Source organism: Physeter macrocephalus, chromosome 2, assembly GCF_002837175.3.
Source record: "Physeter macrocephalus isolate SW-GA chromosome 2, ASM283717v5, whole genome shotgun sequence".
Lineage (NCBI taxonomy): Eukaryota > Metazoa > Chordata > Mammalia > Artiodactyla > Physeteridae > Physeter > Physeter macrocephalus.
In genome coordinates, this window is record NC_041215.1 from 101266382 (window position 1) to 101282022 (window position 15641).

Sequence of the window (15641 nt, forward strand, 5' to 3'; positions counted from 1 at the left end):
CTGCGCGTCCGGAGCCTGTGCTCCGCAACGGGAGAGGCCACAACAGTGAGAGGCCCGCGTAACACCCAAACAAACAAACAAACAAACAAAACAAAAAAACTCAATTTAGGGAAAGGAAGAGAAGGACCAATAATTTTTTCAAACCCAGAAATAAGAACTCTTATCACCTCCCATGTTTTAAATGACCTTATGTTTATGACAAATCATTGAGTTATTTATTCCACAATTATTCAACTGACTACAAGCATCAGATAACGGGTCTATGAAGGGTATAAAAACAAGTTCACAGTCTTTATCCTCAAAGGCAGGAAGAGTACCTTAAAGGTATAAGAGAAAAAAACACCTGAACTTAGTTACTAGCATCCTTATTTCTCTTATTTAGTGTAATAATCTATTAGGCATAGACTGAAGTGAAGCTGTATTCCTCCTTAATAAATTTCCCAACTGAAGTAATGTTTCTTGGTATCAGGACTCTATCAATCACTTCAAGCAGTACTTCATCGGTGGTCACCATCTGAATAACTGGGGGCCTGCAGTGGGAATAGTGTGGCTCTGGCAGGCTATGTTCAGTAGTTCAAAAGCCTAACAGAAACCTCTGCTTCACCTGCCGTAACAAAAAACTAAAAGGATCAGGTCTCTTTGCCATACCGATAAGCTCATGTTCAACATTTCCTCTAATTATATTTGACTTTAATTTTTAAAACAAAAGTTGATCAGGAATTCCCTGGTGGTCCAGGGGTTAGGACTCAGCACTTTCACTGCTGGGGCCTGGGTTCAATCCCTGGTCAGGGAACTAAGATCGGAGGGGGCACTTGGAAAATAAAATTGGGGGAACCACTATAGCATCTATCTTATTTAGAGATAATAGTCATATTTATAGTTTCATAAAAATCCAGACTAGTAGTCCCTTCTTTAACTACATCACAACAAATAGGTCATGTAATAATTACTTCCGTAAGTTCTAAAATAAAAGAAGAATTACAACTATTTTCTTGCATTTAGTTCAAGTCACTTACCTATCCATTAAAGCATCTTCAAGCAGTGGTGTTACAGCATAAATGTAGTCCTTTCCCATTTCACCAATATATTCAAACAAGAAGGAAAGTGATTTTAACACTCCATTTTGAACATTCAGTTCAGGAACTCTGTATTCATTCATTAAGGCAGGTAGTACTGTGAAGGGTGAACATGTTTCAGCGACAATAGCTATTGCTACAGTGGTACAAACTCTGTTCTGCCTTTCCTGAACTTTGAGGTTGTTTAAAAGTGTAGCCAATACATCATGAGGGCTGGAAAAAAATAAATGTGTCAGCAAACTGTTAGTTTACAAGTCAAAATATTTTTGGAGGGAAGAAAAATAATGGTAAATAATTACTGGGAACTAAGTAATTTTATGCTAAAATGCAATACTTTCAAGTCACTGGCATTACGGTTTCTACTTAAGAACTTCATTTAAATTAAAGTGTTCATTTTAATGAAAAAATTCAAATGGCTTCATTTTCAAATATAATTTACAGTCTTTAGTTTATTTCCTGAAACAAAAAGAAATTTCATTAAAATGTTTAGACTAAATAATTCTTTGAGGACTTCCCTGGTGGCACAGTGGTTAAGAATCCGCCTGCCAATGCAGGGGACACGGGTTCGAGCCCTGGTCCGGGAAGATCCCACATGCCGCGGAGCAACTAAGCCCATGCGCGACAACTAGAGCCTGTGCTCTAGAGCCCGCGAGCCACAACTATTGAGCCCGTGTGCCACAACTACTGAAGCCCACATGCCTAAAGCCCATGCTCCGCAACAAGAGAAGCCACCACGATGAGAAGCCCGCACACTGCAACCAAGAGTAGCCCCCGCTCACTGCAACTAGAAAAAGCCCACGCACAGCCACGAAGACACAGTGCAGCCAAAAATAAACAAATTAAATAAATAAATTTTTAAAAAAAATAATAATAATAATTCTTTGAGTGTTCAGAACATGGCCACTAGAGCTAGGCAACCTTACAGTAGTATCCAAACTGTGGTCTCCCATGCCACAACACACAAAATCTGTTTTCCAAAATCTTCCCTCCCACATGTTTACCACATTTATTCTCCTTCTTTAAGCATTTATTCTACCACAAATTTAAAGGGACATAGGAACTAAAAAGTTAACAACAGCTATTCATTGCAAACTTCTTGACTACATCACAGATGAAAAAATATTATTGCTACCAAAAGGCAGGTGGGGAGACTCTAATTAAATAATCCAACTTTTGTTATGTTTTATTGCTTGAAAATATTTAGTTATTAAGCCACATGTACATAAGTATCTCATTTTCTACAATGACTGTTTCTTCTAGCTTGGTTCTGGTGGAGTAGAAGCAAATAACCATAGGTTATCTAATAAAATAGCTATCATTCAGTTGTCTGTGGATTAATTTTAGAAAAATATTTTTAAAACACATAAAGCATTAACATGAAAACTGAATTATGTTAATTGTTTTACTAAGAACTGGCCTTAATATTTTAAGCAATATACTAAAAGGACCAACAAAATTTGAAATTATTCTGAAATGGTACCGTTTCCCTCTTCTGAAAATAGTGAAGTGTGACTAAATGAAATTTTAAACTGTTCCATCTATTTTAATTCAATTTAACGTTTAAGAAAACATTTCAAAAATTGAAGGTCAGTGGTTAGTCTATTCTAAAAAATATAAAGTCTATTCTAACTGCATTACTCATACCTTGCCTTAAAAGAGATTCTACAGAAATAGAAACATCTTTTAACACTACAATGGGTCTATTACAAAGTAAAAAAAATAATAATAATACACAGAAGTAAATAATACTCACCCAATGGCCTTTGCAATATAACCAAATGTGTTGACTGTGGCTCTACGAATAGCTTTTTTGTGAGCTTTTAAGAGCTCTAAAAGCTCAAAGCAAATCCTCATCCATTCTCTTGCAGACACATATTCAGCTCCCCTAGTTTAAAAAAAAAAAAAAAAAAGTAAAATTTTTTGTGACAATAAGTTTTAAAAGGTAAATCTGCAAATTCAGTTCTCAAAACATGATTACCAATTCATTCTAAGCATTAAATAAAATTATTATTACTGTTCAGAAAGGATGGTTTAGTTGTGTTTTTTTTTTGTTTTTTTTTTTTTAGTACGCGGGCCTCTCACTGTTGTGGCCTCTCCTGTTGTGGAGCGCAGGCTCCGGACGCGCAGGCTCAGTGGCCATGGCTCACGGGCCCAGCCGCTCCGCGGCATGTGGGATCTTCCCGGACCGGGGCACTAACCTGTGTCCCCTGCATCGGCAGGCAGACTCTCAACCACTGCGCCACCAGGGAAGCCCAGGATGGTTTAGTTTTAAAAATATACTGCCACTCCGTTACCATTCAAATTTGAAAATATTACTGAAATATTAGCCTGACCATATATACTTACATTAGCAACAATAAGCAAATTTGCAAAGTGAATAAAAAGTGGCTAAATGTGAAAACCAATACCGCTTATTAAAATGTTTAGGAAATCTGCTTACCTATCAGCAATACGTCCAACAAGATCAATACAATTCTCTTGTACTTTTTCATGCCTATTCTTTAAGATGGGGGTGAGTCTAGGCAGCAGATCTTTAATTGGTGGAGTCATCTTATGCATACCTATTTAACAGAAGTCAAACACACTATCAATTAACATGTGAACTGCAACCTTTGTTCATTTTACCCTTTATTTAACAATGTAATATACGTGACTAGGCATAAATACAAACTTACAGCTGCCTATGGAAAGAAAAAGCCCCAGCTTCTGATCAAACTCAGAATTTTTAACTTTTTATTAACAACTTCTGATTATGCATAAAAATGAAAGAAATTAGTGAAGTGATTTAAAGAATGATGGATACTCAACAACAAAAAAAAGTTTCATTTGGTTCTGAAATGTATTTGTACACTGACATTTAAATATGGGGACAGCTTATGTTCCGGCCATACACAACAATATAAGCCAGAGGTAGACATATAAATTAAAGCAAAATTTTCCAGAAAGGGCCCCCTTACCCTTTAACTGCAAAACAAACAGATCTCCAGTCTCCCTGCAATGCAGGGCATACTTGGATGGTATTTACACCTATGAAGAGAGAAAAAAGGAGGCAGCTGGCAGGGGCTCTTGCTCTAACTAGAACTGCTTGCTCTGATTCTCTCTCCATTGCTTTTCCCATGTTTCTCTGACCAACAATATGGTTTACAATTCCCTGCAAACCAGAGCCCCACAAGTGGCCAAGTAACTAATTTTTGGCAAGTATATCCAAGTAGAGAGAGAGGAAAGGGCTGAACTGGGGATTATATGTAAATGTAATGGTTCGAAGACCTCCTATACCGCATAAAAACCCCTTACTAAAATGAGAAAAATAGTGGCTATCACAGCCAGCTATTTCAACCTCCTGACAGGTTATCTCTGTCCCTCAAACTCCATGGAAGTTACTTTTGCAATAGTTACATTCACTTATAATGAAGGATAAAACAGGAGACCATTTGTTTGTTCCATCATAATGCCCTTAAAGAGGAAAAGCTTTGTTCTCCACACCCAAGAGCATCTGTAATACACCTCTGTTTTAACTTTGGGTAAAGAACTGAAAGGACAGTTTAAAAGAATTGGATTTAAATAAAAATGAGATCACTTGATCAATTCACTTTTCTCTCTGGTTGTTGTTCCTTGAACTTAATATCAAGCAGGAAAACCTACCATAACCATTTACTAATTCAAGGTTGAATAAATATATAATATAAAACTTTAGAGTTCTCTCCACCCACCACCTCCTCTCCCAGGTATTTCAGGTGAGACACAATTTTTTTAGGGCCCTCTATCCCATGACTTCAAAGTTTTTTGAGTTGTGACTACTTCCTCCTCTGTTGCAGGTCCTAAACTTGCCCTCTTTCTCTCTTTCAAAGTAAAATATAAATAGATTTTGGGAGATAAGATTCTTGTGACATCCCAACTTAACTGTAATTTTCAGTGGTTAAAAAAAAAGTATCAGACATCATTAGTCAACTCCTAAATAGGATTCTCTATTTTACTTTCAAAACACCAAAGAAACTTTAAAATACAAAACAAAAAATTCTTACATGACCAACAAATTCCATACCTATTACATTTACAATGGCCTTCAGTGCTCCAAGAATGCTGCCCAATACTTCAGGGTACTCTTCGCCCAAATACTCATACAAAACAACACCCAAGTGCCCCATCAATTTTTCCTGTAATAAAAAAATAATAATGATGAAATGTTACTGTTTACATTACTCCTTTTGGTGAAGAAATAAGAGTCTGATATAAAAGTTTACCTCTTGACAAGTCTTCATGACAACAGCCGTTCGAGAGATCAAGTCAGCTGCCTGTTGCCTAACTTTTGCTGATTTGTTATTTAAACGCCACAAAACTGTACCGCAGATCTGAGGCAAGTACGGTTTGACTCGTTTGCCAAGAGCATTGACCACTGTGCCAAAGCCGTTCAACATTACTGAGTCCTTTAGAAAAAAAAAAAAAAAAAAAAAAGCCAAGTTAAATTTAAAAACTACATTCAATGTGAACAAGAATTCAGTTTGTGGCTAAACACTTGAAATATACGTATAGTCCGTTTCCAAAAATCTAACCTAAAAATTTGAGGTAGAAGAATATTCCTTTGTAGCCAACTGCATGAGAACATGAGCATTTAAAAATTATTTCAAATTTAATTACTCTTTGGTGATAATATTTACTTGAAAATATTTTACAAATATGAAAGTCAGTGGCAACTTGCCTAATAATTAGTATCATTACCTCTGTAGTCTGTTCTTGAAAAGCATAAAGAATACCATCAATCAGTTGTTCTTCAAGTTTATGATCAATATCTGCTGCTCCCAAGTTGCCCATAATTTTCTCAATAGTCTCCATCACCATTTTTCTGTACTGTTCAGCTTCATCTTTCAGATCATCCACAATCCTGGATATAATTTCTGCTGCACCTACTTTGTTTGCCAACTCCACAGTAGTATCAACTAACTAAAAAGAGGAGGAGAAATCATTTAATTTACTGCTTTTCCAAGGAAATAAAGAGACATCATGAAAGTGGAATATTCTAAAGATACTATTTAGCTAGTAAGCATGCTGAGAACAGATGGCTCCTACTATTAAAACTGTAAGAAAAAGGTGGCCAAAAAATTTAAATATGAGTCTAAGTCAAGGGGATTTAAGGTTAAGATTGTATTCATGGTTCACCTAGCCAGATTAAGCAGTTCATTTACTAGACAAAAATGTCAATTCATAGTTGGCTATTTATCCTAGAATACAAAAGCAAAATGGAAGTTAACTGGCTGATTAAAATCCATCTCCTTTCACAATCAAGCACAAACAACCTGTGAGGTTCTCAAGGCAAAAAAATAACTTATGTAATATGCATTCAAACTGACTAAAGGATCAGCTGAAAGAATTTTTGAATATATTTTTTTTATGATAAAAGCTTACCTGCCGGTAATTTCTTCTATCCAAAGCCATTCTGTGTTGCCAGAAGTGTTTAAAAAAAGGAGGAAGGATCTCTGTTTTAATGTAGTTTGCTTCTACACCATCTGTTCCACAACACTGCTTTACCACCTAAAATGTTAAAAAATAATAATAGTAATCACAGTCCTGGTTTAATATACAATAGTGTTTTTTTTAATGATATAAAATTCTCTTTGAACCATGAAACACATTTAGATTAACAAATCTGGAACAGCAACAATTTGGAACAATTACCTTCAGCACAATTTTCTTCATTTCTTCATCAGGAGATTGGAATTCTCGAATAAGAATTAACATCACTTCTCTAGTATAGTAGTTGGCATATTCTGCATCCATGAGAGGAATAAGATACCCAATAGCCTTTAAGAAAGCGGCCAGACCCTATTTTAAAATAAAATATATATATATATACTTAGTAAATTAGATTTAAGTCACTTGAACTTCAATAAGTAGAAATAAAAAGAAAAATGAAATCAAACTGGTGAAATCTACCTTTCCTCTGTGTTGGCGGATACCCTTCCATAGAGGCTTTAACACAGAATCAAAAGATTCGATACCATAAGGAGTTGCTGCTTCAGCCAAGGCAGCAATGGCCAAAGCACTAATGGTCCGAACTTTCTGCTGCTCATCCACAAGACCTATAAAAAACCAAACACAGGTTTTAACTAAGCAAAATTACCTAACTTCCATAGCATCATCCAGATTCTAGCAATATACCTAAACATTTAGTCAAATTGCAGAATCTGTTCCCATTAGACAAAGTTAGGCAAAAGCCAGTATGAACCACAGCCTATTAGCAGCTAATATTACAAATCCAATCATAAACTATATGGTGTTTATGTAGTTTACCTTCCATTTCTCTCTCCAAAAATCAGTAGCCTAAATTTCAGGAAACCTGTCTTACAAAAGACACAGTTATACTACAACTTACCATGTTCAATGATTTCAACTAAACTTCTGAGATGTGGCAAGATGGCACAGCCCATGAGAATAGCTATTTGCTGTACAATTTTTATACCAGTGTGTCTTGCTTGCCAGGACTTCTTGCTTTTGCACACAGCTTTTAAGAAAGGCAATAATGAAGGAATGCCCAGGGCAGAGGCTACAACAGCAAAAGCTCTAGCTGTTGTGTTACGGACATACTCATCCATGTTATCTATATCAGGTCTCATGGTAGAGATCATAGTAGCCAGACCAGCAGCCTAAAAGTTTAAGAAAAAAGCAACAGTCATGAGTTGATAACATTAACCCTCAACCATTTCATTCTAAAATCAAATAATTCTATCCACATATATAAAACTTTCTTCTCCAGAAATATACATACCTTTGCCAAATTAGAAATAATCTCTCGGCCTTCCACTCTAGCATAGTAATCCTCATCAATCAACAATGGTTCAATGACCACTAGGATCTGAAAAAAAGAAGGAGGCTACATTTTCACAGCAATTACTGATGCAATGCTCAAGTAACAGTACATGTAAGGGAATTTATAATTACCAGGACTTTGTTAATCAAGGGACAAATTAAGAATTTTAATCACACAACTTTAAACCCCACATAAAGATGAGTATTTGGGAGCACTGTTAACCACACAGACTATAAAATACACACACACACACACACGCACGCCCATCTGCATTTTACAATTCTAAACCACAATTACCAACAGCAAAAAGATGATTCTTAGTACTAAATGGGATGGTATAGAAACATACATTTTCTCGTTCTATTATCAATAAAAGCAAATTTTAAAATATGAATAATATGAACCCACTATATATGATGTCAAAAAGTTACATCTATTTACACATGTATTTGTGTATGTATGCTTGTGCAAAGAAAAAGGTCTGGGAGGGCATGTAAATTTAACATTGGTTAACTGAGTATCTTTAAAGGGGTTGAAATTTCTCTTTTTATTGTGAATGTGTAACATCAGCTGTTACTTTTTTACAATTTTTAAATTTCACAAATACACCTAATAATAAGTTGGTTAAAAAATCCACTAATTCCTTTTACATTAAAAAATATCAAACCATTAGAAACACAAATTGAGAACAAACCTTGTGCACATATGGTCGAACTAAGTCATCAAGTTTGTATAATATTCTATCAATAACTTTTACAAGTAAATGACGCTCTTGATCCTCAAGTGTAGGCGACATCAGCAGAGGAAGAATCTGATTGAACAAAGGACCAGCTCCAAATTCACGAGCTTTATCAGTAATCTGACGCAATGCAGCCTGGAAGAGAAAAGAGTAATAGGCATATTTCTTTATTGTAAGCATGAGCAAATTAATTACTCCACAGTTTTCTGTAACTGAATATTTTAGTGTAAACTTCAGACATTTTACATAGAGTAGCATGAGTTCATTCCCATCAAAATTACTCTAAAGTCTGAACTCTTGCGATAAAGCCTCAATGTTTTCAGTTAATTCAAAAAGGGTAACTGAATGCTGGAGAGGGTGTGGAGAAAAGAGAAACCCTCCTACACTGTTGGTGGGAATGTAAGTTGGTGCAACCACTGTGGAAAACAGTATGGAGGTTCCTCAGAAAACTAAAAATAGAGTTACCACATGATCTAGCAATCCCACTCCTGGGCATATATCTGGACAAAAATATAATTCAAAAAGATACATGCACACCACCCCCATGTTCATAGCAGCACTATTCACAATAGCCAAGATATGGAAAACACCTATCTACCTATCTACCATCTACAGATGAATGGATAAAGAAGATGTGGTGCATACATACAACGGAATACTACTCATCCATAAACAAGAATAAAATACAGTAAGTCCCCTACATACAAACCTTCAAGTTGTGAACTTTCAAAGATGCGAACATGCCCCTGTATACCAGCTGTTGTACTGTACTACTGTACTTTTCAAGGTACTGTACTGTAAGATTAAAACTTCTTTATTTTTGTTTTTGTTTTTTATGTATTATTTGTGTGAAAAGTGTTATAAACCTATTACAGTACAGTACTATATAGCTAGCCAATTGTTAGCTGGGTTACCTAGGCTAACTCTGTTGGACTTAAGAACAAATTGGACTTATGAATGCACTCTCAGAACGAAACTCATTAGTATGTAGGGGACTTACTGTAATGCCATTTGCAGCAACATGGATGCAACCAGAGATTATCATACTAAGTGAAGTAAGTCAGAAAGTGAAAGACAAACACCATATGATATCACTTGCATGTAAAATCTAAAATATAACACAAATGAACCTATATATGAAACAGAAACAGGGACATAGAGAATAGACTGGTGGTTGCCAATGGGGAGAGGGGTGGGAGAGGGTTGAACTGGGAGTCTGGGGTTAGCAGATGCAAACTAGTATATACAGAGTGAATAAACAACAAGGTCCTACTGTGTAGCACAGGGAACTATATTCAATATCCTGTGATAAACCATAATGAAAAAGAATATGATAAAGAATGTATATATATGTATAACTGAGTCACTTTGCTGTACAGCAGTAATTAACACAACATTGTAAGTCAACTATACTTCAGTAAAAAATAAATTTTAAAAAAGGGTAATTTAATAGAAAGAGTCACAGAGTATAATAAAAATTCCTTAACTTCTCCTACAGGATCAACCATCTTCAAGCCACATATGATACTAATACAATACCCCACATAATTCCACTAATTACATTAGAATCTTCAGCATATTTTAAAGGCTCTGATGACAAAATGGAGAATCTCTAAAATTATAATGAACATGATGATTTAATAAACTGGTACTTACTTTTCTCATTGGAGGTGTTCCATTCTTAATTTTTAAAAGCAACTTCATTATTTTTCTCTCTTTTTGCTCTTCTGGACTAAGTGTTGATTCATCAACATCAACCTAACAGTAAAAAGTAAAAAATTTAAAGGTTAGTGGAGATACTATGACTTGTAACTTCTAAATAAAAAGTAATATTTTATTTCTGGTATTATTACTTACCAAAAGTTTATCAAAGTACTGAATATCATCAGGTTTTAAAAATGGAAGATTTCCAGATGGTTGGTCATTAACACTTTTCATAGTTCTATCTTCAGTTTGCATGTGGAAACCTGTCATACCACCCAAAGGTGTTGGAGTTGCTGTCAGCTTTCGAGCTGGAGTTCGAATAGGAACATATCCAGCTGGAGGGGGAAGTACCTAATACAGTTAAAAGACAGTTTAGGACTTTCTTAACTTTACATAGTAAATAATAACAAAAATGAATAATATTTACAGTTAAGATGCTTTTTGCTTAGAGGCAAGAATTAATTTACATCAATCCCATTTTTCTATCTTACTTATAAGTTTAAAATATACAAATATTACTATTTCTCATTAAACTTAAATTAAGTGTATTAGAAGTGTGGGGAAATGAGGAGATACACGAAGTGGGCTTACAAATTCTGATCACTTTCAAACATTAGTCTATATAAACATGTTGGTGAACCAATGTCATATAAATGGAAATAAGCTCAAGGTGCACATAATGTATAAAATATTATATTTTAGTAATAAATTAAAAATAATTCATGTAAATCTCTATGAAAACAAATCTTAATATTTAAGTTGTTCTACAAAAATGAGTGACTGCATAAAAACTAAAACCAAAATATTCACCAAAGCCCTGCCAATACACAACATTTGACTAAACCCAAAAAATTCACTCCAGAGTCACAAAGGAGGGCTTCCTGGTGGCGCAGTGGTTGGGAATCTGCCTGCCAGTGCAGGGGACATGGGTCCGAGCCCTGGTCTGGGAAGATCCCACATGCTGCGGAGCAGCTGGGACCCTGCACCACGGCTGCTGAGCCTGCGGCTCTAGAGCCCACAAGCCACAGCTGCTGAGCCCGCGTACCTAGGGCCCATGTTCCGCAACAGAAGCCACCGCAGTGAGAGGCCAGCGCGCTGCAACGAAGAGTGGCCCCCGCTCGCCGCAACTAGAGAAAGCCCACGCACAGCAATAAAGACCCAATGCAGCCAAAAATAAATAAATTTTAAAAAGAAAAAAGAAAAAGATGTAATGACTATCCTCTTAGGGAAAGAAAAGAAAAAAACTTGTATTAGAAAAAAAAAAGATTCACAAAGGAGGATTTTCCCCCTCCTATTGATAAATCAATGAATGCAATTGTGACAGACACTTAGCCAGTCAATAGTAGGCTGGAGAGTGACTATACCCACAGCATTACACAGAGGGTACAAGAAGTTATAAAGCAGTAAATTCATGCATACTTGAAACAAATACTCTAATACGAACCTAATGAGGGGGTAGGGGGAAATACATACATAAAAACTGTTTAAAAAGCAATAGGCATTGGCAGAAAAGGCTCTGTAAAGGCCATCAAATGACTTAGGTTCCAGCCCTGGTTATAACATCAGCTATATGACCACTTTTAGACCAGCAAAAGGTCCTTGAGTAACAGGTACCTAGAAGATTTTATAGTTCAAAATGAACTTCAAGTTGCTATGGTAAAGAGAGAACATAACATTCTTCGTGTCCACTGGCAACCCATGAACTAAATACACAAGATTTTTGTGAGACACCAAGTAAAATAACCATGATCTAATGTTGGAAATGAAATATACTTGGAAACAGCTAAAGAATGAAATGGCAGTAGTAAATTTGAGCAAGGCCAATGCAAACTTGACCAGTCAGTATTTTCAAAGAATATTTAAAATAAAATCCAGGGAATTCCCTGGCAGTCCAGTGGTTAGGACTCGGAACTTTCACTGCCGGAGCCCAGGTTCAATCCCTGGTTGGTGAACTCAGATCCTGCAAGCCACGCAGCATGGCCAAAAAAAACCATATCCTAAAAACCACCACATTCATATTCACTGTTTTTACCTTATATCCTTCTGGGAACATGGCATCTAATTCTTCATCAGACAATGGGCGATTTCTCTCATCAATTTCTCTCTCCCACCGCCAAGCCTGAAGCTGTTCAGGAGTCATACTCATTATGTGACCTACCAAAAAAGCAAATTTCTGTAACAATCTATGTAGTGCAAGACTTTTATCATTACACAGATCCCTGGGATGTAAGATAGTTAAAATCAATTCTAACATTTAATTGTTTATATTATAAACTCAAACCAAGACTTCTTTTTACATCCTGTTATTCTGGCTACAAATAGGCATTAATGGCACACAGAAAAACCACAAAGAAAAAACTCAAAATACTAACAAGGGGAAAAAATTATTTCCAATGATAAAGTTTAAGTTTCTACCTGGAGTCGGGGTAGCCATGTTCATGGCTGGCGTGCCAATTGGTGTCTTTCCAGGGGTCAGAACAGGAGTGCTTCCACCCATCTGACTAGCTGGTGTTTCATCCCAACGTGACTTTCTTTTACTGGCTCCAGGAGTTGGTGTTTCACCAATGGAATCTCCACCTCGATCTGTTCGAGGTGTCTCAGCCCATCCACTTCCATGTCCAGGAGTATCTTTAAAGAAAAAGAGTGAATAAGCCTAAAATTTTAACCACTGTCAAAAAATGACTATTTTCAGACAACTAACATACTCAAACTGATCAACTTCAGAAACAAGATATTCCTAAAATGAAGACACATTTAAGTTTTAATGTTTCATTTCATATTTATTCTCCTTGACTGTATCTTTTCCACGGATTACAAAAACAATAAATGGTAACCATCGAGGAACAGGAAAACAGAGCAAAGGATTTTTTTCAACCACCCACAACATCACAACCCAGAGACAGCCACTTTATGTATCTTGGGCCACCTTTCATTTCTCCATGGAGTGAGATTACTCTGCATGTACAATTCTATACTGCCTCTCTCATCCATTATATTTTTTTCCGGATGTTTTTGGGCTGCACTGTGCGGCCTGTGGGATCTTAGTTTTAGTTCCCCGACCAGGGATGGAACCCGGGCCCCTTCAGTGAAAGCACCGAGTCCTAACCACTGGACCACCAGGGAATTCCCTACATTACATGTTAAGCACTCTGCCCTATCATTAAAAATTCTTTATAAAATTTTAATATAGCAGATGTAATGTTAAATCTTAACTTCCCAACACTAATCTCATAAACAGTTAATGAAATACAGCTTTAGAGAGTTTACACAAAAAACAAGATATTTAGGCAAATTTACACAGACAGAAAGTAAATGAGAGGTAACCAAAGGCTGGGAGGAGTAAGAATGGAGAGTTATTGCTTAATGGGTACAGTTTTTGTTTGGGATGATGACAAAGTTCTAGAAATGAATAAAGGTAATGGTTGCACAACACTGTGAATACACTTAATGCCACTGAATTTTACACTTACAATGGTTAAAATGGTAAATTTTATGTTATATATATTATACTACAATAAAAAAGAGGTTAAGGCCTACAGACTTTACTTTCTTCTAATGTTCTTCCTAAAATAAATCTTAAACCTCGTCAAGAAGGGAAAAGAATTAGGTATATCATCCGCTCAGTTCTCTACCTGTCCCCAAAGCATCTGTTTATTTATGTGTCTTCCTAGGACCAGAGAGAACAGATTTTGTCCATAAACATACCACTCATCAAATCAACATTTTACCCAAACACACACCCAAACTCCACTAGAAGTACCTCTTTCTGTTTTGGGGGTCTCATCCCATCTGTTTTTACGAGCACTGGAAGTTGCGCCTCCATGGCCTGGTGTCGCGTGGCCTGGTGTATCACCTCGTCCAGGGGTAGCAGCTCCCGCAGGTGTGTGACTAGGTGTAGGATCCCATATTTTTGAGCCTGGGGTTGCTCCAGGAGTCTCACTTCCTTTTGCACGACCTGGTGTCTCATCCCATCTTAAGGAAGGGGTATGTCCAGGGGTCTTAACAGAGCAAAAAAAAATTTATTTCATACACCCACATAAAAATTAGAAAACCTGTTAAGTAAACAAAAAAAATTAAATGTTTCAGTTCATGATTAAGAGAATAGATTACCCTTCTGCTTAAAAGATACCTACTTTCTAGCAAATACATTTATGACAAAAAACAACTTAAAGATTTAATTTGGAGCAATGAAATAAGCCCTAATTTAAAAAACAATGTATTCTGGGTAATAATCTTGGTTATGCCACTAATGGCTCCGTAACTTTGGGAAAACATTAAGGTTTCTCTGTCAAGATCTCAAGAATTTCAGCTTTAATTATATCAGCACATCTCAAAACTGGGGCTTAGAGACAGAGACTCATGAGTTCCCACTAAGAATATTTTTGTTTTTCGTTCAATTTTGTGTGTGTTTAATTAATTTAAGCATGTTTTGGATCACCTGGGTAATTATAACTAGATACTGCCAGATAATTTCAAATCCCTGAGAAGAGGTTATATTTATAATCACATCTATAATACTATTACTCTGTTGCTGGCAAGATTAGTGAAAAAAGATTAGAAGCTGACTTAAATGATCAAAGGTTCCATGGTAGTTGAATAGAGACAAGTAGTGAGCAATGTAGGACATCAGACAGAGTATGAAAGCGAAAGAACCTACAGAGTGCAGACAATATCATCTCAAAAACAGCAGGTGAATTAGTGAAGCAAAAAAAAATCTGTTATTTAAATAATTCTGTAAGTTTTGTAGTATACGTTTACGTATTTCTTTTAAAGTTGGATGCTCTATCCAACCCAAGAGTTCTATTTAGCTTTATGTTTGCAAATAAGACTCAGTATTTTTTCCTTTCAAAGGATTCTATGTATTACTCAGGGTTGAGAAGTTCTCAATTAGATGAGTAAAGAACATAAATTGTTCAAAAGTCTCATTTTTAGCAACTGCTCTTCCTGCTCAATCAGGTAGGAAAAAAAATGCTTCCTAGCATCCACTGTTAATTCCCACAGTCATAATTAAGATGGAGTTGTGTTAAATGAGAAGCGTGAAAGAAAACATGGTCTGAATCTCTATAGTTTTTATGAGATAGACATCAACTCTTGGGTCTCCTTTTCAGTTAAACAGATACCAGAAGAACAAGTTTCTCTTTCTCTGTTTTTAAAATTTGCACTGAATGTCAACCACAGAATTTAAGTTAGTAATAACATATTATACAGAACCAAATCCTCTCATGTATCAGCAAGCAAATGGGAAGTCCTCAAGATCTAAAACTAAATTGTTTGGAAATTATGTGCTAGGTTTAGTATATCTCAATTCTGGGTTTGGGAA

General features: G+C 36.0%; 1 protein-coding gene across 1 annotated transcript in view; it reads right to left on the minus strand.

The window, feature by feature from the left end:
- SF3B1 (splicing factor 3b subunit 1) overlaps positions 1-15641 on the minus strand; it is a 59106-nt gene that overhangs the window by 1811 nt on the left and 41654 nt on the right. Inside the window, exons 8-24 of the mRNA XM_007111630.3 lie at positions 14082-14319; positions 12737-12949; positions 12354-12475; positions 10475-10672; positions 10274-10375; positions 8573-8752; positions 7837-7923; positions 7444-7714; positions 7005-7150; positions 6747-6893; positions 6477-6602; positions 5793-6014; positions 5318-5500; positions 5119-5230; positions 3517-3637; positions 2830-2961; positions 1017-1289 (exon numbers count right to left, since the gene is read on the minus strand). Coding sequence (XP_007111692.1) covers positions 1017-1289; positions 2830-2961; positions 3517-3637; positions 5119-5230; positions 5318-5500; positions 5793-6014; positions 6477-6602; positions 6747-6893; positions 7005-7150; positions 7444-7714; positions 7837-7923; positions 8573-8752; positions 10274-10375; positions 10475-10672; positions 12354-12475; positions 12737-12949; positions 14082-14319 — 2873 coding nt within the window. The remainder of the gene's footprint in view (positions 1-1016; positions 1290-2829; positions 2962-3516; positions 3638-5118; positions 5231-5317; positions 5501-5792; positions 6015-6476; positions 6603-6746; positions 6894-7004; positions 7151-7443; positions 7715-7836; positions 7924-8572; positions 8753-10273; positions 10376-10474; positions 10673-12353; positions 12476-12736; positions 12950-14081; positions 14320-15641) is intronic.